This window comes from Fulvia fulva, chromosome 4 (assembly GCF_020509005.1).
Source record: "Fulvia fulva chromosome 4, complete sequence".
Classification (NCBI taxonomy): Eukaryota; Fungi; Ascomycota; class Dothideomycetes; order Mycosphaerellales; family Mycosphaerellaceae; genus Fulvia; species Fulvia fulva.
In genome coordinates, this window is record NC_063015.1 from 2,237,017 (window position 1) to 2,262,780 (window position 25,764).

At 53.3% G+C, this 25,764-nt stretch overlaps 14 protein-coding genes across 14 annotated transcripts; 8 read left to right on the forward strand and 6 right to left on the reverse strand.

Moving 5' to 3' along the window:
- Positions 1–1,755: 1,755 nt before the first annotated feature.
- CLAFUR5_04455 (GMC oxidoreductase family protein Mala s) lies at positions 1,756–3,967 on the forward strand (the record flags this gene model as incomplete). The annotated part of the gene is made up of 7 exons (XM_047903603.1): positions 1,756–1,913; positions 1,968–2,104; positions 2,154–2,231; positions 2,284–2,423; positions 2,476–3,468; positions 3,522–3,766; positions 3,826–3,967. 7 exons carry the CDS (start codon positions 1,756–1,758, stop codon positions 3,965–3,967), a joined length of 1,893 nt encoding a protein of 630 aa, XP_047761024.1.
- A 1,598-nt stretch (positions 3,968–5,565) lies between these two features.
- Positions 5,566–5,952, reverse strand: CLAFUR5_04456 (uncharacterized protein; the record flags this gene model as incomplete). The annotated part of the gene is made up of 1 exon (XM_047903604.1): positions 5,566–5,952. The coding sequence occupies one exon, from the start codon at positions 5,950–5,952 to the stop codon at positions 5,566–5,568; it is 387 nt and encodes a 128-aa protein (XP_047761160.1).
- Positions 5,953–6,230: 278 nt separating this feature from the next.
- Positions 6,231–6,641, reverse strand: CLAFUR5_04457 (uncharacterized protein; the record flags this gene model as incomplete). Its single annotated transcript, XM_047903605.1, has 1 exon — positions 6,231–6,641. One exon carries the CDS (start codon positions 6,639–6,641, stop codon positions 6,231–6,233), a length of 411 nt encoding a protein of 136 aa, XP_047761026.1.
- Positions 6,642–7,152: 511 nt separating this feature from the next.
- Positions 7,153–8,866, forward strand: CLAFUR5_04458 (Acyl-CoA dehydrogenase apdG; the record flags this gene model as incomplete). The annotated part of the gene is made up of 4 exons (XM_047903606.1): positions 7,153–7,188; positions 7,243–8,031; positions 8,088–8,401; positions 8,473–8,866. 4 exons carry the CDS (start codon positions 7,153–7,155, stop codon positions 8,864–8,866), a joined length of 1,533 nt encoding a protein of 510 aa, XP_047761317.1.
- Positions 8,867–9,291: 425 nt separating this feature from the next.
- Positions 9,292–9,804, forward strand: CLAFUR5_20180 (uncharacterized protein; the record flags this gene model as incomplete). The annotated part of the gene is made up of 2 exons (XM_059463017.1): positions 9,292–9,414; positions 9,514–9,804. The coding sequence occupies 2 exons, from the start codon at positions 9,292–9,294 to the stop codon at positions 9,802–9,804; spliced, it is 414 nt and encodes a 137-aa protein (XP_059318967.1).
- A 1,478-nt stretch (positions 9,805–11,282) lies between these two features.
- Positions 11,283–11,792, forward strand: CLAFUR5_04459 (uncharacterized protein; the record flags this gene model as incomplete). Its single annotated transcript, XM_047903607.1, has 1 exon — positions 11,283–11,792. One exon carries the CDS (start codon positions 11,283–11,285, stop codon positions 11,790–11,792), a length of 510 nt encoding a protein of 169 aa, XP_047761316.1.
- A 111-nt stretch (positions 11,793–11,903) lies between these two features.
- Positions 11,904–13,211, forward strand: CLAFUR5_20181 (Cytochrome P450; the record flags this gene model as incomplete). The annotated part of the gene is made up of 2 exons (XM_059463018.1): positions 11,904–12,272; positions 12,327–13,211. The coding sequence occupies 2 exons, from the start codon at positions 11,904–11,906 to the stop codon at positions 13,209–13,211; spliced, it is 1,254 nt and encodes a 417-aa protein (XP_059318968.1).
- Positions 13,212–14,212: 1,001 nt separating this feature from the next.
- Positions 14,213–15,523, forward strand: CLAFUR5_04460 (uncharacterized protein; the record flags this gene model as incomplete). Its single annotated transcript, XM_047903608.1, has 1 exon — positions 14,213–15,523. The coding sequence occupies one exon, from the start codon at positions 14,213–14,215 to the stop codon at positions 15,521–15,523; it is 1,311 nt and encodes a 436-aa protein (XP_047760695.1).
- Positions 15,524–16,081: 558 nt separating this feature from the next.
- On the forward strand, positions 16,082–19,579 carry CLAFUR5_04461 (Isoleucine--tRNA ligase, cytoplasmic; the record flags this gene model as incomplete). Its single annotated transcript, XM_047903609.1, has 1 exon — positions 16,082–19,579. The coding sequence occupies one exon, from the start codon at positions 16,082–16,084 to the stop codon at positions 19,577–19,579; it is 3,498 nt and encodes a 1,165-aa protein (XP_047760696.1).
- Positions 19,580–20,112: 533 nt separating this feature from the next.
- On the forward strand, positions 20,113–20,970 carry CLAFUR5_04462 (uncharacterized protein; the record flags this gene model as incomplete). Its single annotated transcript, XM_047903610.1, has 1 exon — positions 20,113–20,970. The coding sequence occupies one exon, from the start codon at positions 20,113–20,115 to the stop codon at positions 20,968–20,970; it is 858 nt and encodes a 285-aa protein (XP_047760697.1).
- An 851-nt stretch (positions 20,971–21,821) lies between these two features.
- On the reverse strand, positions 21,822–22,483 carry CLAFUR5_04463 (uncharacterized protein; the record flags this gene model as incomplete). The annotated part of the gene is made up of 2 exons (XM_047903611.1): positions 21,822–22,214; positions 22,265–22,483. 2 exons carry the CDS (start codon positions 22,481–22,483, stop codon positions 21,822–21,824), a joined length of 612 nt encoding a protein of 203 aa, XP_047760698.1.
- A 515-nt stretch (positions 22,484–22,998) lies between these two features.
- CLAFUR5_04464 (uncharacterized protein) lies at positions 22,999–23,716 on the reverse strand (the record flags this gene model as incomplete). Its single annotated transcript, XM_047903612.1, has 2 exons — positions 22,999–23,373; positions 23,426–23,716. 2 exons carry the CDS (start codon positions 23,714–23,716, stop codon positions 22,999–23,001), a joined length of 666 nt encoding a protein of 221 aa, XP_047760691.1.
- Positions 23,717–24,648: 932 nt separating this feature from the next.
- CLAFUR5_04465 (uncharacterized protein) lies at positions 24,649–24,848 on the reverse strand (the record flags this gene model as incomplete). The annotated part of the gene is made up of 2 exons (XM_047903613.1): positions 24,649–24,797; positions 24,818–24,848. 2 exons carry the CDS (start codon positions 24,846–24,848, stop codon positions 24,649–24,651), a joined length of 180 nt encoding a protein of 59 aa, XP_047760692.1.
- A 295-nt stretch (positions 24,849–25,143) lies between these two features.
- Positions 25,144–25,723, reverse strand: CLAFUR5_04466 (Ribosomal protein arginine N-methyltransferase rmt3; the record flags this gene model as incomplete). Its single annotated transcript, XM_047903614.1, has 2 exons — positions 25,144–25,361; positions 25,429–25,723. The coding sequence occupies 2 exons, from the start codon at positions 25,721–25,723 to the stop codon at positions 25,144–25,146; spliced, it is 513 nt and encodes a 170-aa protein (XP_047760693.1).
- Positions 25,724–25,764: the final 41 nt, after the last annotated feature.

Sequence of the window (25,764 nt, forward strand, 5' to 3'; positions counted from 1 at the left end):
TGCAGGTCTCTCATTTCGACGTAATGGACTACGCAACTGCGGCAACACTGTCGCGACCCGTCGATGAGGTTCTGGATGAGGACTTGCAGAGACTAGAATTTGAGCTCTTTAACCTGGAATCGTCGCCCGGGTGAAGTATTGATCCAGAGTGTTCATTCGACAGGCTCCATGGCCTGCTTTGACCAGCAAAGCATCGGTGGAGAAGAACTTGGGTTGCTTACGGTTATGCTAGGATGAGCTCGTTCTATCCTATCATCCTATCAGATAATGTGAAGAGCTGCTGGTCGATGACCGGTTTCGTTTGTGTCGTCGGGAGGCCGTGGTCTGCTAACAGTATTGAAGGTTCCCGGAAGCTTTGCTTCAAAGATAGACTGCCACCGGCCGTGCCAGCCTTGGATGGCATACCGTTTCATGTGGTCCCGAACACGGCGAGCGATGCGAGGCTGGGCCCGGATGCGTAGCAACCTCTCTATCGCCGTTGCCTCGCGTTGGATACGACCATCCTTGGCATACCGAGAACATTGGTCATAGCCTTCACACATCGTGACTCTATGAAATCAGTACAGACGAGCCATGATATCCCCTCCTCAAGGGTCGTTGAAGGTCCACAATCGTTACATTCATGGCTCCCTGTCTGCCACACGGCGCCCTTAGGAGCAGCTATTGTTGGAAAAAGCCCTTGGAGCCTGCCCAGGGATACGACCGAAGACATCCTCATGTCTTCGTTGCCAGGCTGGATTTGAGCATCAGCATATCGATTGTTGTCACTATTTCCTATGTTTGGCAAACTCACACACCGTTGAAGGTGGGCTTCCGGGACCGGTACTGGCCACGGCTCTGTCATGACCCATGATTGACCCTGGCCTCCTCAGGAACAGACTGCTCTCAGGTTGCTACCACTCCGACTGCTATCGGGTTCCACATACTCGTATACTCGCAACAGTCAGCAGTATGCCAACGCGATACATCTACTGGTCCAGAGTAATGCCCATCTTTGCGAGCTACCATGTGAATTCCGGACTTGCCTCAGCTAGTGCAAGGCTTGGTACGTACGACCAGGAAGACCGCAGTCGTCCACGTGCATTGACCTAGAGTCTGTTCAAACGAGCTTCGTCCACCTGAGTGGTATTACAAGACCGGTGTCTGAAGCCAAGGTGGCTGATGATCCCTAGCTTCTGTAACACAGCACAGCGCAGCTCAGCTGCTGCGCACGCGAACTGCGAATACAGCCGATCACGTTGATCGATCCTTCCAGCACAAAGAGGCGTAGCAATACCCAGCATATGGCTGAGTGGCACTTACCAGAACAAAGAACAGCCCATCCTTTCCCCGCAAGTCTTGTGCTATGGTCGTCTTGGCCTTGGCTCTCCAAACGAGGTCGAGCTTGCGATGCAGCTCACTCTTGGCTGAATGTTCCGACCCTTCCGTAAGCGTGTCAGCCACGCTGCAAGCCTGCTTGCAGTGTCCTTCTTGGGGAGAAAGCCCTACAACGGTTGTATAGTGTCATCTGGGTCGCATTCGCATGATTCTAGTGGACGTTCGGGATGTGCCCTGTAAGCCTGGATTGCCCAAGGCATGGCCCAGACAGCCATGCACTGCCATGGCGCATAAATCGATAGAAGGGGTGTTTGGACATATATGGTAGCGTTTCGCCCTCCTGCCAGCCATCGTAGGATCTTGGATACCTCGACTTGATCGACATACGACTCCACCTTCAAGCCAACAGATCATTACCCAGGCCACTGCATCGTGACAATGCTATCGTCCCTTGCACTATCTTCATCATTGTTAGCGGCATGTCTAACATCATTTGTTGTGGCCCAAGACTTGCCAGACTTCTCGAGCTATCAGTATCCGGGAGCACCACGAGTGAGGTCCTTCCAGCCACAATATGACTTCTGCATCGTCGGCGGGTATGGACAGCCAATATTCCACCTCACCACTTAGGGTCACTGACAGGGTTGCAGAGGTACTGCTGGACTGGTGCTCGCCAACCGATTGAGCGAAAGTGGTCGACATCAGGTCGTGGTCTTCGAAGCTGGTGGTCCCCCCACAGATGTCGGCACGTATCGCACTCCAGGTGGCAACCAATATGTCCTCAATGGTATGGATATGTCCTGCATTGGAGAGAGCCATGCTGACGCAGATATGAGGCCCGTGGAGCGTCATCGATTACAACTTCCAGACCGTTAGCCAATTCAACATGAACAACCGGACATTCTCATACCATCGTGCGTATGCATCTACCGGTAGATATACATAGCAGACATTGACAGATTGCAGGCGGCCGCACGCTTGGTGGGAGTTCATCTACTAACGGGTTATACTACGGCATGGGCAGCTCAACTGTTTACGACTACTGGGAGCAAGTTGAAGGTAACGCTGGCTGGAACTGGGACGCGATCAAAAGATCGGCCAAAAAGGTGCAACCTCTTCCTCATTGACCAAGACAAAACTGATCACCTATACTTCCAGGCCACCACCTTTGTCGGCAACCCCAACCACACCAACGACAACACTTTCATGACCCACGACCCCTCTGCCTACGGCAACGGCCCCCTCAAGATCGGGTTCCAGGGCCGAGTCGTTCCCTCCGGCCCCAGTTTCATGCGAGCCCTAGAAGCCCTTGATATCCACCCAGTCCGCGATCAAAACAGCGGCAGTCCCATTGGTATCAAGCAAGGCACCATGACCCTCGATGAGAACTTCATGCGCAGCTCTTCCTACGATTCGTACTACATGCAAGCCCGAAACCGCAGCAACCTGAACGTTCTAGACCGCGCCATTGTAGCCAGAATCATCTTCGACGAGGATACTCTGGGGACTGACCAGGTTCAGGCAGTGGGTGTGACGTTTGTGGATAGTACGTCTGGTACATTCCATAACGTGAGTTGTTCGAAGGAGGTAGTTCTGGCTGCTGGTGCGTTTCACAGTCCGTTCATCCTGAAGCAGAGTGGAATTGGGCCGGCCGAGGAGTTGCAGGAGTTTGGCATTGAGCCCGTGGTGGTCAACGAGAATGTCGGCGAGCACATGCAGGATCACACAGCGTTTAGCGTCATCCATGCCGTGAAGCCAGAGTTCGCGAGAGAGGCAAGTACGACGGATATGGAGAACGACCTCAACGTCCTGAACAACGAGCAACGAGACTTCTACAAAGGTGGCGAGTCTCGTTGGAATAGCAAATGGTCCGCGCCGTCCGGCTGCACGAACGGATTCCAGGAGATCCCCAACGACGAATTGGAGAGCTTCGGTGCTGAAGACATCATCACAGCGAACTTCACTCATCAAGCGCACAACGAGATTCTTTACGAATCAGTCTGGTACCCCAAGTTCTTCAACAAATACGGCGGACCCGAGAAGAATACCTCTTACATCTCCATCACCATCTCCAACCTTGCCGCGCTGTCCAAGGGAACAGTCAAGATTGGGAGTAATTCACCCACTAGTAACCCGGTCATTGATCCTAATGTAGTTCAACTCACCCTCATGCGTCTCCGCCTCCCAGCTAATCTGATGTACAGTACCTCGCGGAGCCCGCCGACCAAGCGATGGCAATCCAAGGCGTGAAGTACATGCGCCAGGTTTTCCAACACCCGGAAATGCAACGCTGGTCAGCCGGCGAGGTGGCTCCCGGCCCAGACGTCCAGAGCGACGAGGATATCCTAGAGTATGCCCGGACGACCATGGTGCCAAACTGGCATGCTTCGAGTACGTGCAGAATGCTGCCGAAGGAGAGAGGTGGCGTGATCGATTCGCGTTTGAGAGTGTAAGTGCTGTTGAACGAAGATACGAGGGCAAAGTATACATGCTGACTGAGGTGATTAGGTACGGTACCAAGGGCTTGAGAGTCTGTGACGTGAGTACGTTTGGAAGGCTGCCAGATGTCAACTTGGTGGGCCCGGTTTACGCCCATGCTGAGCTGGGAGCGAGCGTTATCAGGGCTGATTATGGTGAGGGAGGATACTGAACGCGGCCGCCATTGCTACGTTGTATTGAGGTGGTCCCACCTTGGCGTGTCGGAGGTGTGATGGTGCGGTCGAGTTTACGTTCGAAATGTACCTGCTAGATCATGGATAATCCTTCTTGCGAGAATTGTGCATTGCCCGAACATGGTAGACAAATGCGACGTTCGCAAAGAGTGAAGGGATTGACCTTGTCGATCAAGCTGACTGATCGAGGTTCGACAGGCTTCCAATCGGATGACGAAGAAGCTGCTCGGGTCCATCGTATCCAGTATACGAAGGTCAGTCACCGTCAGTACCCTCTGTAACCATCGGGCCCAGCTTGGCCATTATCCTTCCCGAGAGCCATGATATCCCTGTCTCGCATTCCCATCCCGCCGTCTGCGTTAGCAGCTCACGCTCCACACTGACCAAACCGCCCAAAACAACTGGTGGGATTATGTTCATTTCTGAAGGTGTTGTTCTATCTCTCTATTCACATCCACACCACCTTGTTCTTCGTTCTGCTGCGTCTATAGTCACAATGTGTATCTACTGCGTTCTTCTGACCCCTGCTGAATATGATATTCTCCAATCTCTCGGGTGATATGGCTGTCTTGAGCCTGCAGTGTCCAGAGCATTGCGCACCTGATGCCTTGTGGGTGCGAAGAGCGGTTTGAAGGTCTTAACAAGGTCTCTTTGCGAGCACTTGATGCCCTTAAGTCTGCAGTAGTGATAGGCTCCTACTATCTGATTCTTTTGAGGTGTTGAAAGGTGTTTGGTCATCTTGCAGTAGCTTCTCCAATCCAAGAAACAGGTGAAAAGTTTGCGACGGTAGCATGCGACCACAACACCACATATAGCCAATCCAAGCACGACAATTTGTTCAGTGATGTATCCAGATACGTATATAAATTTGCTGGTTGCAATGGGCCTGATATTGGATAAGGAAAACACGATTGAAGATGTGGTGTTGTTTTTTGGTGGAGGTGGGCGCTTTGGTCCGTATGACGCGTGCAGCTTCATGCTAGGACGCACTCAAGCTATGCATGAAGCACTCTCGCATGCGGGATCCTGCAACAGGTGCTACAAGGCTGTCTCGTAGCATCAGCTCATAACCCGGCCCTGTCGTGTTGCTACTTCCGATTCCAGGGCACGAGTGAACCCGCGAGACCCGTAGCCCTTGCATGGCCATTCAATGACGTCGACGCAAGCGTGAGCTGATCATTGGTAGCGTGGCTCCAAGAGCTGAAGTCCACGACATTGCACTAGGTTTGGCTCCCCATCCTTCGTCTTCTTCGTCTTTTTGGGCCTAAAGAATGGCATGGCACTCTTGTGCAGCTTAGGACCTATTGCTATTCCAAGCATAGCAGCTGCAGATCCACCAGCCGCGCACAGCCATGGGAGGGAGCCCTGGTCCCATGAGACGACTTCTGCGCATGCACGAATGTATGTATACATCACAGACATAAATCTGCCATGCCCAGCGTTATGTGCGTCTGACTTGGTCCTGACACGCAGAGGGCCATGAGCTTGTCCCCCTTGGAGTCGCTGTGCTACAGCGGGTCTGAGATGTGAGCAAGTATTTGCTAGACGCCGGAGGTGAGCTGATCTCATAGTAAGATCACGAAGTCGCAACGGATGGCGCATCGTAGAAGCGCACTCGTTTCGCGGCTTTCTTGATGCCTCCGCTCTGGCACGCGAACCAAAGCTGTAGCTCCGTAGTGACGCTGCTCACTAGCTCGCAGCAGTGCTGAATGGGTCGTTTCAAGTTCTCGACCTGCTGTCGAAAAGTGGGATGGCGCTCGACCAAATAGTTCACACTGCGCTCGGTCAAAATAGTGTGCAGCGACTCCATGATTGCGTGGAAATCATGTGCATCCCTGGCAATCGTCATAACGCTATCTGGTGCATCCTTCATGATATCGATGACCTCGTGCAGCTGCTTCGCAATACTCAATGCAAAGAGAGCGATTCCGAGGACTGCGCTGACCGATCCAATGGCGTCCATGGTAACACGCGAAGGTGTCCTCAATGTGTGGTCTGATGTGAGGTATACTTACAGACAACTACCAGCGAGCACTTTCACATCGTTTCATGCCATTGCATTGTCGCACAAATTCGTGTCCAAGTTGCACAGTATGGCGCAGCTTTGTTGTGTTTGCCTTGTCAAGGGAACACAGCACCCGTGGAAGCGCGCATCTCCACCAAATGCGGCCAAGCCCATGCTATGCATCCAGTCGTGCGTGGAGAGACGCCACTCCAAAGCCCATGGCAGAGCCAGTAGGATCACATCATTGGCTCCTCTGGTATGCCGTCACCCATGCCGCGAGCACCCTTGAAACTGATACACATCCACTTCTGGCCATAACGTTTGAAGTCGCAGATGCCGACGCTGGGCATGACCACACCCGTAGGCACCCCGTGCGTTTCGCCGTTCCAGAACATGGTGGCCGTGCCAGCCTTCTCATCAACCTCGGTAGTGAGGTCGAAGATCTTGATGAAGTAGTCCGGGTACATTTGCGCCATGAACAGGAACATGGCAAGATGATCTTGTAGCGGCATCATCCCAGGTGGGGTCAAGTCCGAGTCTCCAGGTGGCCGCTCGACTTCACCGGTGAACTCAGGAGAAGCATGCGACCACGCCGCGCTATTGACATCGAAGTCGCGTTTGTTGATGGCGGTGATGAAGCCTTGCATCTTCCTCTCCAGCTTTTCTCTTGTCGTTAGGTCGGCGGGCTCATCGTTGGTGTGTTAGAACTAGCTTTTGCATGCAGCACGTCGCGTCCTCCACGCGAGCGCTGCCACGTCGACATCCACGTCGTGTAACAGTGCTGTATATAGGCAGAACTGGCCTTGCTCGACATGATGTTTTTTGTTGTTGTTGTTGTTGTTGTTGTTGTTGTTGTTGCTGTTGTTGTCGAGACACGGAATTGACGGAATGAAGAAGGCACCTGCATGCTTACACGTAGTTCTAACGCCTTCCCAGCCAATCATGCTGGTCCGCTCTCGGCTTATGTTCCAAATCCAATCAAAGACAACCTACGGACCTCGGCCATAACAGTGTTGGAAGTGATCAATAGCCTAGCCTAGAGCAGAGCAGAGGAGCCTGGAGGCCCAAGATGGCAGTCCTTCGTTGTGTGTGTTCAGTGCTATTCGCCACTGTTTCCCATCCCATCCACATACCTGATCCCGCTCACTCATTCCCACCATGACCGGAACATATACCCGAGACGAGGTCAAGAAGGTGACACTGCGATGCTGGGGTCGATATCATTGCAATGGCTGATGGAAGGCGTAGCACACTGAAGAGGACGACATCTGGTTCATCATTGACCACAAAGTATACGATGTCAGCGATTTCGTCGACGCCCACCCTGGAGGTGAAGTCGTTCTTCGACAAGTAGCTGGGCAAGATGCAACAGAAGCATTCTACAATCTCCACCGCCACGAAGTCCTCACCAACTACAAGAGCTTGCAAATTGGCACAATCCAGGGCGAGACCCCGGACGTCATTACTCCACAGCCTGGTGACCTGTCAGAAGTCCCCTACGCGGAACCGATATGGCTCACGCCTCAATTCTACACGCCCTACTACAACGACTCCCACCGCGCGCTCCGGAAAGAGGTCAGGAAGTTTGTGGAGGCGACCATTAAGCCCGAGGCTATCGAGAAGGAGAAAGATGGCAAGCTCATCAGCCAGGAGCTGATTGACAAGATGGCAGAGAACAACATGCTTGCATGTCGACTGGGACCTGGCAAGCACTTGCACAACCGAAAGCTATTCGGTGGCGTTGTCGATGGCAAGGAGTACGATTACTTCCACGACTTGATTGTCAGCCAGGAGATGGTGCGAGCGAATCAGCGTGGCTTCCAGGACGGAAATATGGCAGGCATGACAATCTCTTTGACGGCAGTACATCAGTGGTGCAAGGACGACGAGCTTCGAGAAAGGATCTCGCAGGAGGTCTTGTCTGGCAAGAAGAAGATCTGTCTGGCTGTGACCGAAGCTTTCGCTGGATCAGATGTTGCTGGTCTCAGGACAACTGCAGAGGACAAGGGTGACCACTATCTCGTCAATGGCACGAAGGTATGTGTCCTACGTCGGGCGTCTATCTCCGGAACATTGCTGACTTGTTGCTGCAGAAATGGATCACCAACGGCGTCTTCTGTGACTACTTCGTGACGGGCTGCCGAACAGACAAAGGCTTCTCCGTACTCCTCATCGAGCGCTCAGAAGAAGTCGACACCAAGCTCATCAAGACCTCGTACTCCACTGCGGCTGGCACAACCTACATCGAGTTCAACAACGTCAAGGTCCCCAAGCGCAACCTCCTAGGCCCAGAACACAAGGGCTTCGTCGTCATCATGTCCAACTTCAACCACGAACGCTGGATGATGTGCGGCATGGTCGCCCGATGGTCGCGCACAGCGCTGGAAGAGTGCATGAAGTGGACACAGTAAGTACAGCCCCGACTAGAACCCCTTACATCTGAGACATAGCGATACAAGTGCTAACACCCGCTTTCAGTCAACGTATAGTCTTCGGCAAGCCACTCATCAACCAGCCAGTCATTCGCGCGAAGCTCGCCAGAATGATCACACTTGTAGAAGCCCAGCAGGCTTGGACTGAGCAGATCACGTACCAGATGACCAAGCTGTCGTATGATGAGCAGGCGAAGTTGCTATCTGGGCCGATCGGATTGTTGAAGAATTTCTGCACAAGATCTGCGAATGAGATTGCTGAGCAGGCTACAAACATCTTCGGAGGAAGAGGTATCACTCAGGGCGGCATGGGTAGTGTCGTGGAGATGTTCAACAGGACAAACAAGTTTGATGCCATCTTGGGTGGAACTGAGGAGATTCTTGCGGATCTTGGTGTGAGGCAGGCTATGCGATTCATGCCGGCGGGCGCGAAGTTGTAGATCGTATGTACATATACTCAAGTATGATGCTGTATACTCTGATGGACCCGTGAAGAGGCCGCCTGACTGTCACGAGCTTGATTCTCGGCTGCAGTGAAGGAGTGGCTGAGTCACGTGAAGTAGATCCAGCCTATCGTGAATTTTCCGATGCGCGCCTCGCTCGGATATTCATCTCGATGCAGTATCTACCCTTCAAGTTCTCGTGGTATCAGGTTACACTGGCGGTAGGTATTGCTTGTGGATGCAGAAGTTACACTCATCCTTCGACGCTGCAGTGCCCTCTAGCTTCTCCAGCAGAGGCTAAGGATCAACGTTCGCGACTGATGCCTAGGAGACAAAACGACTTGCTCGCACCTTTAGCCTTCCCCACCTTTCACTTCCGATTTTGAGAGACACATTGTTTGTTCAGCGTAAACGCCAACAAGATGTCATCTCCCAACACCAACCCACCACAAGCTTCTCTCCTAGGCCTCCCCACCGAGCTCCGCATCCAAATCTACGAGCACATCTTCACTTCCAACGAGAAAACATCGCTGGCCTACGACAATGTATCCTGGCACTTTCGCTTCAAGCTGACCGGGCATTACTATTCAAGGACCAGTACCTACCATGATCACCATCCACTTCGCCGTTGACATAGCACGCAGAAGGACAACACCACCGACGCCAGCTTTGTCCTGATGGGAAGTGACAGCGGCCACAAGGATAACCTCGAGCACTTCGCCGCTCTGTTCGCCGTGCCATGCATTTGTCGGACGATTCGGAGGGAGGTGATGCCGGTCCCTTCGGAGCTGCCGCCCATTAGTGAGATTCGGTTTGTGTTCCAGGACTTTACGACAGTCGATATGGCGGGTTGGCTCGATATGATCGGAGACAAGAACGTTGCGAGCATGAGGAAGTGGAGCTTGCATAGCACCGGGAATTGCCAGCATGAGTAGTATCGCGAGGGCACCTGTGGGTAGGGTTTCGTGGTGGACCCTTGTCGGCCACGATGCTGCAGGTGATGGCAGCGATTATGCTGATGGCTGTGGCCACTTTCGGTACCTCCGGAGGTAGTGTGTTGATGCGAACGACAGTAATCAAATTCAAAGTCGTGGCTGGCGGCATTGTGAGACGCATATTGCTCGATCATGTTTCTCAACAGCGCTCAATTAGACTATGCCGAAGATCCTAATAAGTACGTGTGTAGGTAGTCAGAGTCAGTCCGCTACATGTACTTGCCTTCACCACCCCTCCAGGAAGTGGCTACATGTAGTATGTACATGTAGCCTTGATGAAGCGGTGATGCACCTCAGCTGCACCCGCCACGATGTTGCATCGCGACTACTTGTGATGGGTCACGGTTCTTCATGAAGTGGAGGGCGTTCAGTGTTCAATGATGAGTGCACACCTCACTGCTTGACGTTGGAACCTTGAACGTCGAGCGAAGTCTTGGCGTGCAGACAACACCTGGCTTCGATTGCGACTTCTTCCTTAACTCCCACATGGCGTACGATTATCTTTGATCCAATACGCTGATATCCGGGCGCTACAGCATATCGGAGGAGATACAGTACGTTGGGGTTGAAGTAAGAGGTCGGCATGGGTACAATGAACGAGGCGGCTTCTGAAGAGACACGGGATGGAAGCTGGAGAACTGTACATGGCTGCGAGATCTAGGTCATGATCGGGCATGAAGCTTTGGGAATGCGAAGGGCGGCCCATTGTGCGTGTCCTCAGCTCGTCAGTTGCTGGTCACCACACAGGCCATATACCTCGGGATGCTTGACACGTACGCCTCGTGGACCGCTGTCCCCCACGTCCGTGTACAACACGATCTGATGGTTCGAGGACTCTGTGCACCATGAAAGGCGTACGATCTGCATCTGGAATGTTGGCCGGCCAGCTTTCAAGAGCCGCCGGTGGCATAGTCCAAGAGCAGAGCGTGTTCACGTCGTGCATGTGTATATGATGCATCATGCGACATTAACAGTCGACGCAAATGGTATCGTGCTCGGATTGATACCGTTCCGCTATCCACTGAAGACCGCTTTAGTGAGGCCAGCCGGTCATATGCCTTGTACGACCGACCTGCTCAATTTGAACGTCACGCAGCACAAAGCGACGCATCACAGACCCGCGTTCACGTGGGAGGATCTCTCATGTTCGGCACAGGTAATTCCTCACTTTGAGATAGGCAATCAAAGCGACTCTGCCCTCTCGAAACTGAAATCCCTCGGCCTGAGAACAAAGAAAGACTGTCGTTGCATGCTAAATCGCGAAGGTCAGAATTGCCTAACCAGGCTGCTGGGTCGGCCTCAAATAGCACACCTAGCAGCCACTACGGACGCCACCAGATACTACGCCGTGTGCTTCCGGTGCTTCCTTTGCTTGCGATTGCGTCTGTGGAGTGCGAGCACCCCAGCCCAAACATCCAATGTCGCCAACACTTCTTGCCGGTCTCCGAGATACGGCCAACATACCGTTACACTTCAGTCTGTGCAACATCGGCCTCTTCGTCCTTGCGGCATGGCTCGTTCTTCTATTGCAGGGCGCGACTGACAGAGCGGTTAACCAGTCCACATTTCGAGATTTTGCCAGGAAGAACAACTGCGCACCGGGCACAGCACTCCCGAAACCTTTCTTGGGTGGCATTCGACACAAGCTCAACCTACTGCTGTATCCTGGAGGTGATCTTCTGGACGTGGTATTTGCCAACAAGTTCCTCAAGTATGGATCAACATACACACTCACAGATGGCTGTGGCCAACCCGTGGTCGTGCACACCATAGACCCGAAGAACATCAACTCGATTCTATGCAAGAACGAGAAAGCCTGGGGTCCAGCCAAGAGTCGGGCGCGAACCATGTACGTCAATATGAAGGGCAGGAGGCATTGTCCGTCTGAGACATGCGTGCTGCATCTCCATCTCAGCACTAGTTGCTGAGACATTGCCACGTGGTGTTCGAGTATGGTTAACACCCTTCTGTTTAGGTACCCGCTAGCACAGGAAGGTCTGCTGAACTCCGAGGGTGTTATGTGGCACAAGAACCGGAAGATGATCCTCCGACATATCGGTACGAAGCGTGCCAAGGACGTTCGCAACGCCGAAGCAGACATTCAGCTTCTCTACGAGGCCATGGGACCAGTCGATCATGATGGATGGACCGAGACTGTAGATCTGCTAGATTTATTCCACCGCCTGTCTCTTGATATGTCCACTACCTTCCTGCTTGGCACGAGTGCAAACTCACAGGCCTCGGGAATGAGAGACGTCAGAATGAGAGCTGCGATGAAGGAGTTTGGGCTTGTTCCAGGCAAGCGGACCTCGAGGATGTCGTACAACGAGGCTTACGAAGTTGTACGCAACTTCTTCTCCTGGCGTTCGAAATTAGGCTCAAAGTATTGGCTGGCTGATAGCCTCAAGGTGAGCGTCGGAATAAGTGGCCATGGAGATGAGATTGGCTGACAGTGACAACAGTACCGTCAAGCTTGTGAGACATTGAATAAGTTCGCCGATGATCTTATCGCCCAAGCCATCAAGCGACGTGCCACTGTTCCGAAGGGTAATGACGCCTGCGAGAGCGACGACAGCGATGGACGATTCGGTCTCATCGATAGCCTGGTCAAGGATATTGGCTACCCCGTCCACATTCGCAATCTTGTGATGGACCTCTTCATCGCAGGTCAGAATATGACTGGCACAATGGCGGCCTGGGTGTTTGCACAGTTGGCAGAGCACCAGGGTATCCTCCATCGCGTTCGTGACGAAGTCCTCGAGAAGTTCGGCACAGAAGATGGCCCTCGGATGCCACTCACCTGGGACAACTCGCAGTCTTGCACCACGATGCAGCGTGTCATCCTAGAGACACTGCGCATGTATCCTCTGCTGGCCAACATCGGGCGTAACGCTCGCGAGGACACCGTGCTCCCGACTGGTGGCGGTCCAGACGGCTTGCAGCCAATCGCAGTACCAAAGGGGGCTGCTGTGACCTGCAACGTCTATCTGACACATCGCCGTCAAGAAGAATGGGGTACTGACGCCTGGACCTTCAACCCCGACCGTTGGCACACCAAAAAGTTCGGACCAGAATACGCGCTTTTCGGTATGGGTCCGCGAGTCTGCATTGGCCAACAGCTGTCGAAGACTGAGCTATCATTTCTCATTGCCCGTATGATGCAGCATTTCTCCGAGATCCAGGTGCCGGAAGGACAGGATAACTTGACGAAAGGCTATCGAGTTGTCGTTGCTCCCAAGAACGGTGTCAAGGTCAGACTGCGGGTTGCTAGAGATGCTCACGGCAGCGCTTCCCCGTTGCTGGGTGCTCGAAGGACGCCCAGTGTCTCGTCTCTTGGCTCCTCCTAATGTACTGTTGTACAGATGTACATCATGAACACCTAATTGAAGCACTTACTATCCCGGCCTGGTACATTCCCATGTACCTCTTCATTTGCCGCCAATGTGGATGGAAGTATGGTATCAGGTCAGTGTGCTCTTTTTCGTTCAACGGACCGCTAACGTTTGCTACAGCATGCGGGCTATGGTAGCAAGCCTCCTCGCTATTGCCTCACGTCTTCCTGCAATAAGGCCGGCACTGTTTGCTCTGAGCACAGTCGCGTCCTTCTGGAGATCGAGCATGGCAAGAGACATGGCGCCGCCATGCTGGGGACGTTCTCGAAGGGTACCAGGCATCAAGCAGTGTCTGAGATGATGGTGTACATGGAGCGCGTCGTGAATGCATATCACACGGCGGTCCACCATTGTCTAAGACACTGCCATGTGGTTCTCGAGTATGGCTAACGCCCTGCTATTTGTAGGACAGATGATGTTTGGTTGAGGGACCTACGCAAACCGCTGGAGTGATGTGCCTCAGCTCGCCTGAGGTACCACTTCAAAGGATGCTGGAGAGTTGGGTTGGGCACATGCATTGGCCGGTGGCGCTGTCGTTGGACTCATCACCGGTACGTTGTGTGCCGTCGAGCGCGTGCTATCACAAGGCTAACGTTACATCAGCTCGACCCAAGGTGTTGGACCTGCGTACGCTACGAACTACATGCCTGCCTGGACTGCGAGACTACTGCCACGTGCGGGCATTGCGTGCCTTCCCTGCAACATCGACCGCTGCAGCTCCACTCGCGTGTGGGTCTCCCGCAGGGCTGCATCTACACGATCAGGCTGACTAGGATTTTCTGCGAATCAGAAGGAGAAGATCCCACCGCAGGCCTAATCGGTCGATCAGGGAACGTGGCGGTCGTGGTGGTGATCTGAACGGAACGCACGCCCGGCCTTCTCCCTCAAAAAGCCAGCCTTCGCCCTCACTTTCTTCTTCCTGCACACCAACAACCGCGATCGACACAGCAGACAAGATGGAGAGCTCATGCTGGGCTGACAACACCGTCAAGCCCCCCCGCAGCTCTTCTCAACACGCACCTCCCAACCGCGACGTCTACCAAGATCCAAGCATTTTCGCGCCCCCTCGGAGCCAGCCCGTCCGAATTGCCTCCCCCGATCCCAACCCTGGTCCTTCGCTCTTCAACCCTGCGGTCGCTGCAGTAAGCGTAATGCCAGGTCTTACACTATCGACCGACACTGACATCAACCAACAGCAAGTGGCCAACGAGATGAAGGACATGACCCAGGCGATTCCCAAGCGCGGTCCTCGACCTCCCAAGACCAAGCCTCTCTCCGACAGACTCTCACCGCCTCCAGATCGCTCTGACAGCGTCGTCAGTATCCAACGTGCGCCACTCAGCAATGCCACCAACACCCACGATCGCCGTCAATCCTCCCCGGCAGTTACAGCCAACCCCGCCAACGTCAACCACAAGCCGACAACTACCTCCACTCCGACTACTACTCCATCATCTAAGATGCCATCACGCCCCTTCCCCCTCCCGCACGACCGCAAGAAGGAGCATGATCGCCCTACTCACCGCGTCCCCAGCCCTGACGGCAACCAGTGGCAGAACCAGAAGAACAACAAGTTCGGTGCGTTCCTTCGAATGGTTGACAACGAGCGCAAGGGCAAAGCTTACACCGCTGCAGACGAGAACATGTTGCTCGAGCATACCGGCACTCGCGAGAGCCTCGGTCGTTTCAAGAACAAGCCCAACGAGTACAACGAACTCGACGCGCCAGGCGAGGCCGATGCATCACTCAGCTACGACGACTACGCCGAGCCACCGGCTGCCGCTGCCCCTGTTTCCGCCATCGCCACCACCGCAGGTACTATCCCTGGCGCCCATCGAGCCAACCTGATCAAGGAGACTGAGATGATGGAGAAGCAGAAGGAGCTCAAGCAGCAGCGGGAGTATGGAGAGAAGGCAATCGAGGAGCGTAAGGCGATGGAGGATGCAGTACGTGTCGCACAGGAGCAGGAGGTCGCCGAGCGTAAGGCCGAGCTGAATCGCCAACGCTACGAAGTCGAGGTTCACAACAACCGCGCATCTTCATTCTCATCTGCGGCTGCCATCTTCCCCCAGCCCTTTCACCCCAAGCCCAAGCCGATCATCGACACTGGCGCTCAGCTCGCCGCTGCCACGAACAAGATGCTTGGCTTGATTGAGGAGAAAGGCAGGCTCGAGGCCATGCTCAAGCGTGGACAAGACAAGGTGGCGGATCTCGACAAGGAGATTGGTGACATGGCTGAGCAGCTCCGTCTCCTGCAGCGACAGTAGACCATCGAGGCACAGCTCAATTCGGCCAGCTAAGTGTTTGGTTATGAACATTGGGCGGGCACCTGTCGAATCGTAGCACGGTATTGGTGGGTCCAAAGACGACCACTGGTAGCCTCGCGCATCCGACATGCTAGATCATTATGAACGAACAACATGTGATAAAGCTAGAATAGCAATGGAGGCTTGTCTAGTGATATCATACTTTCACTGATCCTCCCCTGTGTCCTTTCCCTTCTCAAGTATGGTATGATGAGCCGTTCGATACATTGATCAGCTTAGACAAAGTCATGTGAAAGGAGTCGATAGAATAGCGTTGTCAGGAACGCGTGAAGTTAGTCTGCAAGCCCCTGTCACTTTTGCTGACTCAGCCGCCACTTTTTGTATTTGGCAGGAACCAGGAACAGTCACTGGTATGTATTGTGACTGCCGCTGGAGGAGAGCACAGTCAGTACACAGCGCAAGGGATCTCTTTGACAAAAAGGCAACACACTCTCCGTCGAGCAGTAGACAAGACATAGCACATTCCCGGAAGAGCACCTATCAGCATCGCCGCCCGCAATGGGCTCCATCAATTTTCCCGCCGAAGAGGAGCGCATCCTCAAGCACTGGGACGAGACGAACGCCTTCCACCGCCAGCTCGAGCTCTCCAAAGACAAACAACCATATGTCTTCTACGACGGGCCGCCCTTTGCCACTGGCACGCCGCATTATGGCCATCTTCTCGCGTCAACCATCAAGGACATCATCCCACGATATTGGTCTATGAGAGGACGATATGTCGAACGAAGATTTGGCTGGGATACACATGGTGTACCAATTGAGCAGATCATCGATAAGCAGCTACAAGAAGAGCTTGGCGTGCGAGGGAAGGCAGCTGTGGACAAGATCGGTATCGAGGAGTACAACAGAAGATGTCGGGAGGCCGTGCTCACATATGCTGGTGTGTGGAGGAAAGTCATTGGCCGTTTAGGACGATGGATTGATTTTGATCGCGACTACAAGACGATGGACCCGACCTTCATGGAGACGTGTTGGTGGGTGTTTGCACAACTATACAAGAAGGGCTTGGTCTACCACGGAGCTCGAGTGCTACCCTACTCGATGGCATTGAACACCCCTCTGTCGAAGAGCGAAGCTGGTGAGGAGTATAAAGACGTGCAGGACCCAGCTGTGACGGTCTCGTTCCCTGTGCTCCCAGTCGACGAACAGCCGGAGAAGGTGAGAGCGAAGGTCGAGGAGATTGAGAAAGTGGTTGGCGGCACAGTCCACTTCGTAGCGTGGACAACGACACCTTGGACACTACCGAGCAACCTTGCATTGTGCGTGCATCCCGACTACGAATACATCCTGGTCCACGATGTCGAGTCAGCGAACACCTGCATCATGCTGGAAGCTGGTCTCAAGGTTCTGTTCAAGGACCCCAAGAAAGCCAAGGACAAGTTCAAAGTCTTGCCATTGAAGGTCAAGGGCTCTGATTTGGCCGACATCAGGTACAAGCCACTCTTCACCTACTTCTATGATCAATTCAAGGACATTGGCTTCAGGGTCCTGCTCGACACATACGTTAAGCAAGATGACGGTGTCGGTGTTGTGCACCAATCTCCGGCCTTTGGTGAGGACGACTACGGAATCAGCTGGAGATATGGCATCATCAATGGAGACCGACCACCTCCGAACCCATTGGATGCTGGCGGTAACTACACGAGCGAGGTACCGGACTTTGAAGGACAAAACGTCAAGGCAGCCGACAAGAACATCATCAAGTACCTTGAGGGTCTGGGTCGCATGGTACGCAAGTCCCAGATTACTCACAGATATCCACACTGCCCGCGATCAAAGACGCCCCTTATCCAGCGAGCTGTTCCCAGCTGGTTCATTAAGGTCGAGGACACTGCGCCACAACTGGTTGAGAACCTACAACAGACACATTGGGTACCGTCGATGGTGAAGACTGGACGTTTCAACAACTGGCTTGCAGCTGCGAAGGACTGGAACGTCAGCCGCAACCGCTTTTGGGGTACTCCGCTGCCGCTTTGGGCATCTGAGGACTTCAAGGAGATCGTCTGTGTCTCGTCTGTTGCCGAGCTCAAAGAGCTGTCCGGCTATCAGGGCGAGATCAAAGATCTGCACAGAGACTCCATCGATCACATCACCATTCCCTCGAAACAAGGTAAGGGCAACCTTAAGCGTGTTGAGGAAGTCTTCGACTGTTGGTTCGAGTCAGGATCTATGCCGTACGCCTCTTCACACTACCCATTCAGCTACCCCGGCTTTGATGCATCACAGACGGATTCTGGTATCTCGCCGACAGAAGGTCCAGGCAAGGAACTCTTCAAGAAATTCCCTGGTGACTTCATCGCAGAGGGCCTTGACCAAACCCGAGGATGGTTCTACTCTCTTTCTGTTCTTGGTACACATCTGTTCGGCACCTTCCCCTACAAGAACTGCGTTGTCAACGGTATTGTGCTGGCGGAGGATGGCAAGAAAATGTCAAAGTCGCTCAAAAACTTCCCAGATCCCATGCTTGTCATCGACAGATATGGCTCTGATGCACTGAGACTATACCTCATCGACTCGCCGGTCGTGAGGGCCGAGCCTCTGCGATTCTCAGAAGCTGGTGTCAAGCAGATCGTCTCTGGTGTGCTGCTGCCCCTCTGGAACTCGTACAACTTCTTCGCACAACAAGCAGCATTGTTCAAGAAGAACACCGCGGAAGACTTTGTGTTTGACCCAGACATGCAGAAGTCGAATCACAATGTTATGGACAGATGGGTACTGGCCGCCACACAATCCCTGCTGCAGTACGTCAACCAGGAGATGGAAGCATATCGCTTGTATACTGTCGTACCTCGTCTACTAAAGATGGTGGATGATGTCACGAACTGGTACATTCGATTCAACCGCAACCGATTGAAGGGCCAGACTGCATCGGGTGGCAAGCCTACTGCTGATGATGCCCAGGCCAATAGCGTCAATGGAACGACTGATGAAGAGGAAGGTAGCAAGACTGATACTCTTCACGCCCTCAACACTTTGTACGAAGTGCTCTACACACTCACGCGAGCATTGGCTCCTTTCATTCCCTTCTTGAGCGACAACATCTTCCAGCAACTGGCATCACATCTTCCTGACACCATAACGAAGGGCCAAGATGTTAGGAGCGTGCACTTCTTCAGTTTCCCAACAGTTCGCGAAGAATTGTTTGACACCACCGTTGAGCGCCGCGTCAGCCGGATGCAGAAGGTCATCGAACTGGGTCGCATCTGCAGAGACAGGAGAACCGTGTCACTGAAGACACCTCTGAAGACCTTGGTTGTCTTACACCAAGACCAAGAGTTTCTCGATGATGTGCGAACACTGGAGAACTACATTGCGGAAGAACTCAATGTTCGCGATCTTGTACTTACTAGCGACGAGAGCAAGTATGGTGTCGAATATGCCGTGCTAGCCGATGTCAAGAACCTCGGAATGAAGTTCAAGAAAGATGCGGCCAAGATCAAGGCTGCACTGCCCAAGCTCTCTCCAGCCGAAATTCGTGGCTTCCTCGACTCTGGTAGCATCACGGTGGAGGGCAAAGACTTGACTGCCGAGGACCTCAGAGTGCAGCGCAACCTCAAGAAGAGCAAGGACACCGAGAACTTGGAGCCAGGCGTCGATGCGGATGTCATGATCTTGCTCGACGCTTTCGCATACCCCGAGCTGGCACAAGAAGGCCTCGCTAGAGAAGTCCTGAACCGCATTCAGCGACTTCGAAAGCGAGCAGGACTTGTGCCGACAGACGACGTCAAGGTCGCCTACACTGTACTTTCGCCGGCTGCGGTTGATGGCGTAGGTGGAGCTGTGTCGACCGGGGAGAAGAACGCCAATGCCGAAGTGAGCAGGTTGGAGCAAGAGAGACAGGTTGATGAGATGTTTGATGCACAGAAGGCCACTTTCGTCAAGGCTGCTAGCAAGGGTGTTGCTCGTGAAGCCGGTAGTGAGGCCGCTACTGTCGTCGCCGAGGAAGAAACAGATGTGAAGGACATTCGGTTGCTGCTGAAGCTATTGAAGGTCTGATCACCACGGCTGATCCGGACGCAACGATGCAAGACTAGATATGCCGAACAGAGTGGTCGCAAGGTATCGCGAGATGATACCTCGCATGAAGAGAAGCACCAAAAGTACCGGCTCAGCCTGGTGGTAGAGGCGAGCATGCGGGAAGGCAAAAGTGCTTTGCGTAGACTAGATGAGGAATGAACCAATGACCGACACGCATAGAAATCGCAGGCCATGTCGAGGTTCCGGGCTTCATCAGTACCATGCATGTGTGACACGACAGTGAGTGATCGGTCTCGGAGATGTATGCAACGTACAATTGAAGTGTGCAGACTCAGCTCAATGAGTCGTTGTGTGCTTCACAGCCTCCAGTTTCGCCCCTTCAGCTCTTGCCCTTTCTGGTCGCCTGAGTCATCCCTGCGCGTCTCACAGCAACGCAGGCATCAGCACAGCGCCTCAAAACAGCAAACGGCCATCTCACATCCTCAAGATAAAGAACAGAACTTCCCACTCTCATTGACAACAGCAGCATCCAAGCTGCAACCACCGCCACAATGGTACCACAACCGCTACCACCATCAGTCCTACCGGAAGACTTCCTCTCCAAACCAGCAAACGACATCACAGTCAACAAGATCGACTTCAGCAAGACTTCACTTCCAGAATACGACGGTCTTTACGCTGTCATCCTCGACAATGTCTTGACCCCGGAAGAATGCAACCAAATGGTCAAAGCAGCAGAAGCAAGCACAGACAAAGGCTGGGAGCGCGCCATGATCAATGTCGGTGGCGGAAGGCAAGCGCTCATGCTCGACTCACGCAACTGTGGCCGTATAATCTGGGATCAAGCTGAGATCGCTACAAAGGTCTGGAACCGCATCGAGCACCTACCTGAAGTGCAGGAAATCGTCCGTCTCGAGCAAGTCCCACGCATTTTCGGCAATGGTCCCCAGAAGCGCGGTGAGGTCTGGAAGTTTTCTCGCCCGAATGAGAGATTGCGATTCTTGAAGTATGTCGGTGGCGAGTACTTCCGTCCTCACTGCGACGGTAGCTACGAGACGCCAGATCGGAAAGAGAGGTCGTACTTCACGCTCCACCTGTATTTGAACAATGCCGGCGCGCCTTCGAAGGAGGAGATGGAGGGTATGGATGCGAAGGAGAGGCTGAAGTTTGCGAAGATGGAATTGACGGGCGGTGCGACGACGTTTCACTCGATGAGTATGGATAGGAGCGGGGACTTTGATGTCATGCCGAAGACTGGGAGAGTTTTGCTGTTTCAGCATCGCGATTTGCTGCATTCGGGGGATGATGTCTTGCAAGGGACGAAGTATACGATGCGGACGGACTTGATGTATTCGTTGGAGAGTACGAAGAGTGAGTCGAAAAGCAGGATGCCAATATTGGAGGACTGAAAGTCGATGTTTGCATTCTGAAGGGAACTAAGCTTGCTGATTTGCCGCTTGCTTCGAGCAAGTAATCGCGTAATGTCGATCTCGATATGCGATGGCCAAAGGTGCTGAGTGCAGCACGCAATAGTCACTACCTAGAAATGTGGTGAAAGAAAAGTTTCGTCAGTAGTATCTTTGCTCACCCATTGTCGTTTCCATAGACTCACCTCGAAAGAAAAAAAGGTTGAAGCGCCATCCTCACAAGAGTAATCGGAATCGAATGATACCATCCACCTCCGCCAGCGAACCAAAGTCCACCAGCAGAAGCCTCAGATACGCCGCGTATTGCACTAAAGTGATCGCCCAGTCGTGGAGGGCACACAATCTTCGCACCGACTCCCATAACCTGTCACACGCGAACGCGGTCGGGCTGAAATTTCTGATGCCGAATGCAACGATGAGTGTCATCGCAGGCCCTCACGGGCAGATGCCAGAGCTCAAATCCGCGAAAGATGAGAGGTAGCGTTATTTTTGAAGATTACTCCGAATTTCTCATTTGCCAGGAGGAGACGAGCTGCAGTTAAGCCGTTGTCTGTGTGTGAGCAAAGAAACGCAGCATTTGTGAGGATGGCGCTTGGAGGAGGAAGGAAGGTGAGTCGCAAGAAGTTGAAGTTTTGAGTGTGACTGGTTGCAAGGATCTGACGGGTCGCGCCGAGAGCCGAAGATGACAAGGGTCTGGCTAAGTAAACTCTCTGATGCCATGACTTTGCTATGGACATCTGCGATGGAATGCTTTCGTCTACGAAACGCTACGCTTGATTGGAAACCGCATGTCGCTCATGAACAATACTTTTCGACAAATGCTTTCCCGACTCTCACAAAACGCCAGCAAGCAGAGCTGCTCCCACTGGAACAATCACCTTATACACCTCGCTGACCCTCGTCGGCACAGCTCCACTCCCAGACATCGTCGCCGCGGCATCTAGACTGCAAGCTCCCGTCTCACCAGCAAGAGCTTCAAGGTTCCCAGTGATCGGTACTTGAGCATACACCAGATCGTTTCCAGCGATAGTCGTCTTCATGTTCGCGGTCGAGCTCTGACCATTGAAGGAAATGCTCTCAGCCATACTACACACTGCCGACGTATCTGTCGATGTGCCCTCAATCGTACAGCTCTGAGACATCGAAGCCTCACCGGACCCTCTTTCAACACTCGTGCTGGTAGCGAGCTGATACTGATACGTCGAAGCAGCGGCCGTGGCAGTGAACTACCATCTCGTCAGCAACCCGCAAATGACTTCGCTGGCATCTAACTCACCGTCACAGGATCTGGACATAGCGTCGAGTTTGTACAGGTCAAGGCATACGTCGTGCCACAAGAATCAGCGCTCACGACTGTCCCAGCGAAACCCGTAGTCAGACTTCCGAGATACAGAGTCTGTAACGAGAACTCATCATTGCTGGGAGAATTTGGTGGTCTTTCCGCCGATGTCCTGAAGGCCAGTAAGGCTGCCAGCAGCGTGAGTCGTGTAAGCATATTGCAGACCTTTCCCAATGTGCCGGATCGGAGGGTGAATAGGCGTTCCGGGCCAGCGGAATCAAAGCCGTTGTGTATGCGTTCCGAATGATGTGATGATGGTCGTTGAAGCCGGGTGCGAAGACATGAGGTACGTTACGGGTGCTCCGGGCATGGGTTATAGGGGTAACGATGCCACAGAGATGGTTTGTGCAGAGACATCGTTGGCAGCTTGGGAAGTCACTGAATGGCTTGGCCTTTGCTTGGAGCGAGGTTCATGCCGATTTATGCTTTGAGTTTGGGAAAGAAAAAGCAGAGTTTCGGCGCTCGGCTTCGACGCTGCTCGTGAAGAAGATCTGTACTGTAGATCGTCCTCCGCGGGAGCCGCGGGTATTATCGTACTGCGTTATGTGATCGTGTCTTATCATTATTCTTCTGTATATCAACTGTAAACAACCGTGGTAGCATCTGGTATCTCAAACAAACGCGCGTCGCCAAATGTCAAGCCTCAAGCAAAGCTTCGCCGAGCAAAAGTTCTAGATCAGGGCGCCGACAAGGCCGGCAGCGACGGGAACGATGATCTTGTAGACTTCACTCACGCAAGTTGGTGCCGCAGCGCCTTGCTCTTGAGTGACAGTGCAAGATGTGCCAGCCGAGGGCAGCTTCTCAGCACCAGCAGTGATTGGGATTTGCCCATAGTTGAAGTCATCCGAGTTGGTCAAGGTCTCAACGGTGGTCGATCCAGTCGCTTGTCCTCCTGCAGAGACTCGATAGCTGGCAGAGCAGATCATTTGGCTAGCAGAGCCAGATGGTCCATCCAAAGAGCAGCTTTGAGAAAGAGTGATTTGCCCGCCGAGGGTGCTGGTAGCGTAGGCAAACTCATATTCTGATGGGTTCTGAGTGACCATGATCTGTGAAGGCGTTAGCATATGCCGTATGGTGTGTGACATAGTCATTGCGCACCTCAACGTCTGATGCTATGGAGCAAGCATAGCTATCGCCTGTGCATTGCATAGCCAGAGTAGTTTCGCAAGGGTTCGCATTGACGATTGAAGCGGCAAAGCCGCTTGTGAGGCTACCGATCAGGCCAGTAATCGTTGTTTGTACTTCGCCATCGGCAGAGGTGGTGGTGGCTCGAGCAGCCGTGCCAGAGCCTCCAGAAGCTGAAGAAGCTGATGAAATGCTCTCAGACGAAATGCTTTGAGCGGAAACGCTCAAGACCAGTGCGGCCACAGAAAGTGTTTGGGCGAGCATGTTGACTTGATACGGTTGGTTGGATATGGTCAAAGGCGTAAGAGTTATCTGTGTGGTCTGCCCTGTCCTCGAGTGTTGTCACGTTCACTCTTATATTGATGGCTCAGCTTCTGAAGGAACACTGTTCCATGCCATGCGCCACCACAGGAACTCTGTGTCATTTGGAGGCCTACCTATTCCGTTCTTGATTGGCAGTGCCTGGGCCAGCGCAGGCGACAGATCCTTCGCTTCCTAACTTAGCTCGGCTGTGATGGCGCTCGGTCTTGGCGAATTCTTTGTTGTTCAGCCGTGTCGCCTTTTGCACGAGACACGTAGTGAGATATCCTGTGGTGTAACCTCGAAGACATCGTTTCCAGACTGAAGTTGTCACCGTGAAACGTCCGACCATCCGAAGAGGTCACGCATTGAGGCATGTCAATCGTGCGCGACCAAAACACTCGCGTGGCAGCGCGGTAGCGGCACTAGCGTGAAGTGTCTCCAAAATTACAAGCGCCAACATGCACGGAAAATCCCCACTCCTTCAACCCGCAGTGGTCATTTCAGCTCACCGGTCATACCTCCATTGCCCTAGAGATCGCAAAGATTTCTCCGACTGTGAGCAGACCACGCTCGGAACAGCCCGCGGCCATTGGATCGACGGATGAGTTCCGGTCAATATTTCTACAGGCGTGTGCACATGATCCTGCGATGCGGAAGTGAGATGCAGGCTGTGCTTTGGCGATCGCGTGACAATTTCGCAGCCCATTCGAAATCAGCCATGCCAGTATCGACGCTCAAGATGGCGGACAGTATGGCTGGGATCGCGAATACAGGCGCTTTCCACGATTCTCGATCCGGTCGATAAGGTGATGTAGAAGTTGATACCACTCTGAATCTTGTGAGTGCTGCACCGTGTCCGTGGCTTGGTGGGTTTGTGTACGTATTGCTGGAAGCTAAGGCACACTGTCAGTAGACTCGGCCTGTAGGATAACGAGAGGCACCTTTGCAAACATTTGAAAGAATGATGGGATGGGGGAGTATTGCAGGTATGGCACATTAGGCTGCAGTGCTGCAGCTTCGTTGATGTACCTCCAGAAATAGACTGTTCCAACCTTGACATACGGCCTTGGTTTCCAGCATGGTCTCCGGGCATGTAGGAGGTGAAGTCGTAGCTATCCGAGTTCAAGACTCAACAGAGCACGCTTGTGTGTGGCGCATGTGAGCAAGAGCTATGGTCGGCGCCGCGAAGCTCGAGTTGCCATCATTTGATCAAGCAGAAGCTTTGCATGCTGCCAAACCGCATACGCCGGGACACGCCGCGTCTAGGAGACCGACTTCGGCCCGATGTGCGGCGACTGTGTGATTGAGAGTATCGGCAAGAAGAGTACAGCGCTAGCCGTGGATGCGCTTGCTGTCGATGTCGGAGCCGGATACCTTGGGCAGAATGTTCACTTCGATGATCCGGCCTGTGTATCGTCTTCCGCTTCTACAGGAGCGTCCAGGATATCATCGAGACTGAATAGCAATGCATCCTCGTCAAGCGCCGGTTGCAGGAACTTGTCATCGCTCCATGAAGCTGCATCGCTCACGTCGGGTCGCTCCTTGCCAGCCTTCACTTCTGATCTGATGTAGTTGACAAATTTGATGGTTGTGTAGAAGTCGAGCTCTAGGTATTGTTAGATCATGACCATGAGTCCACCCTGGAAACGACAAGTAGGAGGGACTGAACATACTGTGTTGCCGCTGAACAGAGACCAGGTCAAAATCGTGGGTCTTGGCGCAATGCTCCGACATGGCCTGAGCAGTAGGAAACTTCTCGTCACAGAGCAGACACTTGATACTCAGCACCTCAGTGTCATCCTCTGCATCTTCCCAGCCTTCCGAGTCAGGCCGCACATCCAATGCTTCAGCAAATCCGTCCTCGCTGTCTTCATCCTGAGAGTCGTAGACGCCGTCTGCCTCGGGCGGTGGTCCCGCAACCTCACCATCCTTATTCCTCATGCGCCAGCCATGTGGCAAGCCTGGCATGATGGACGATTTGACCTTGATGTCGTTGTGATGTAATCTTC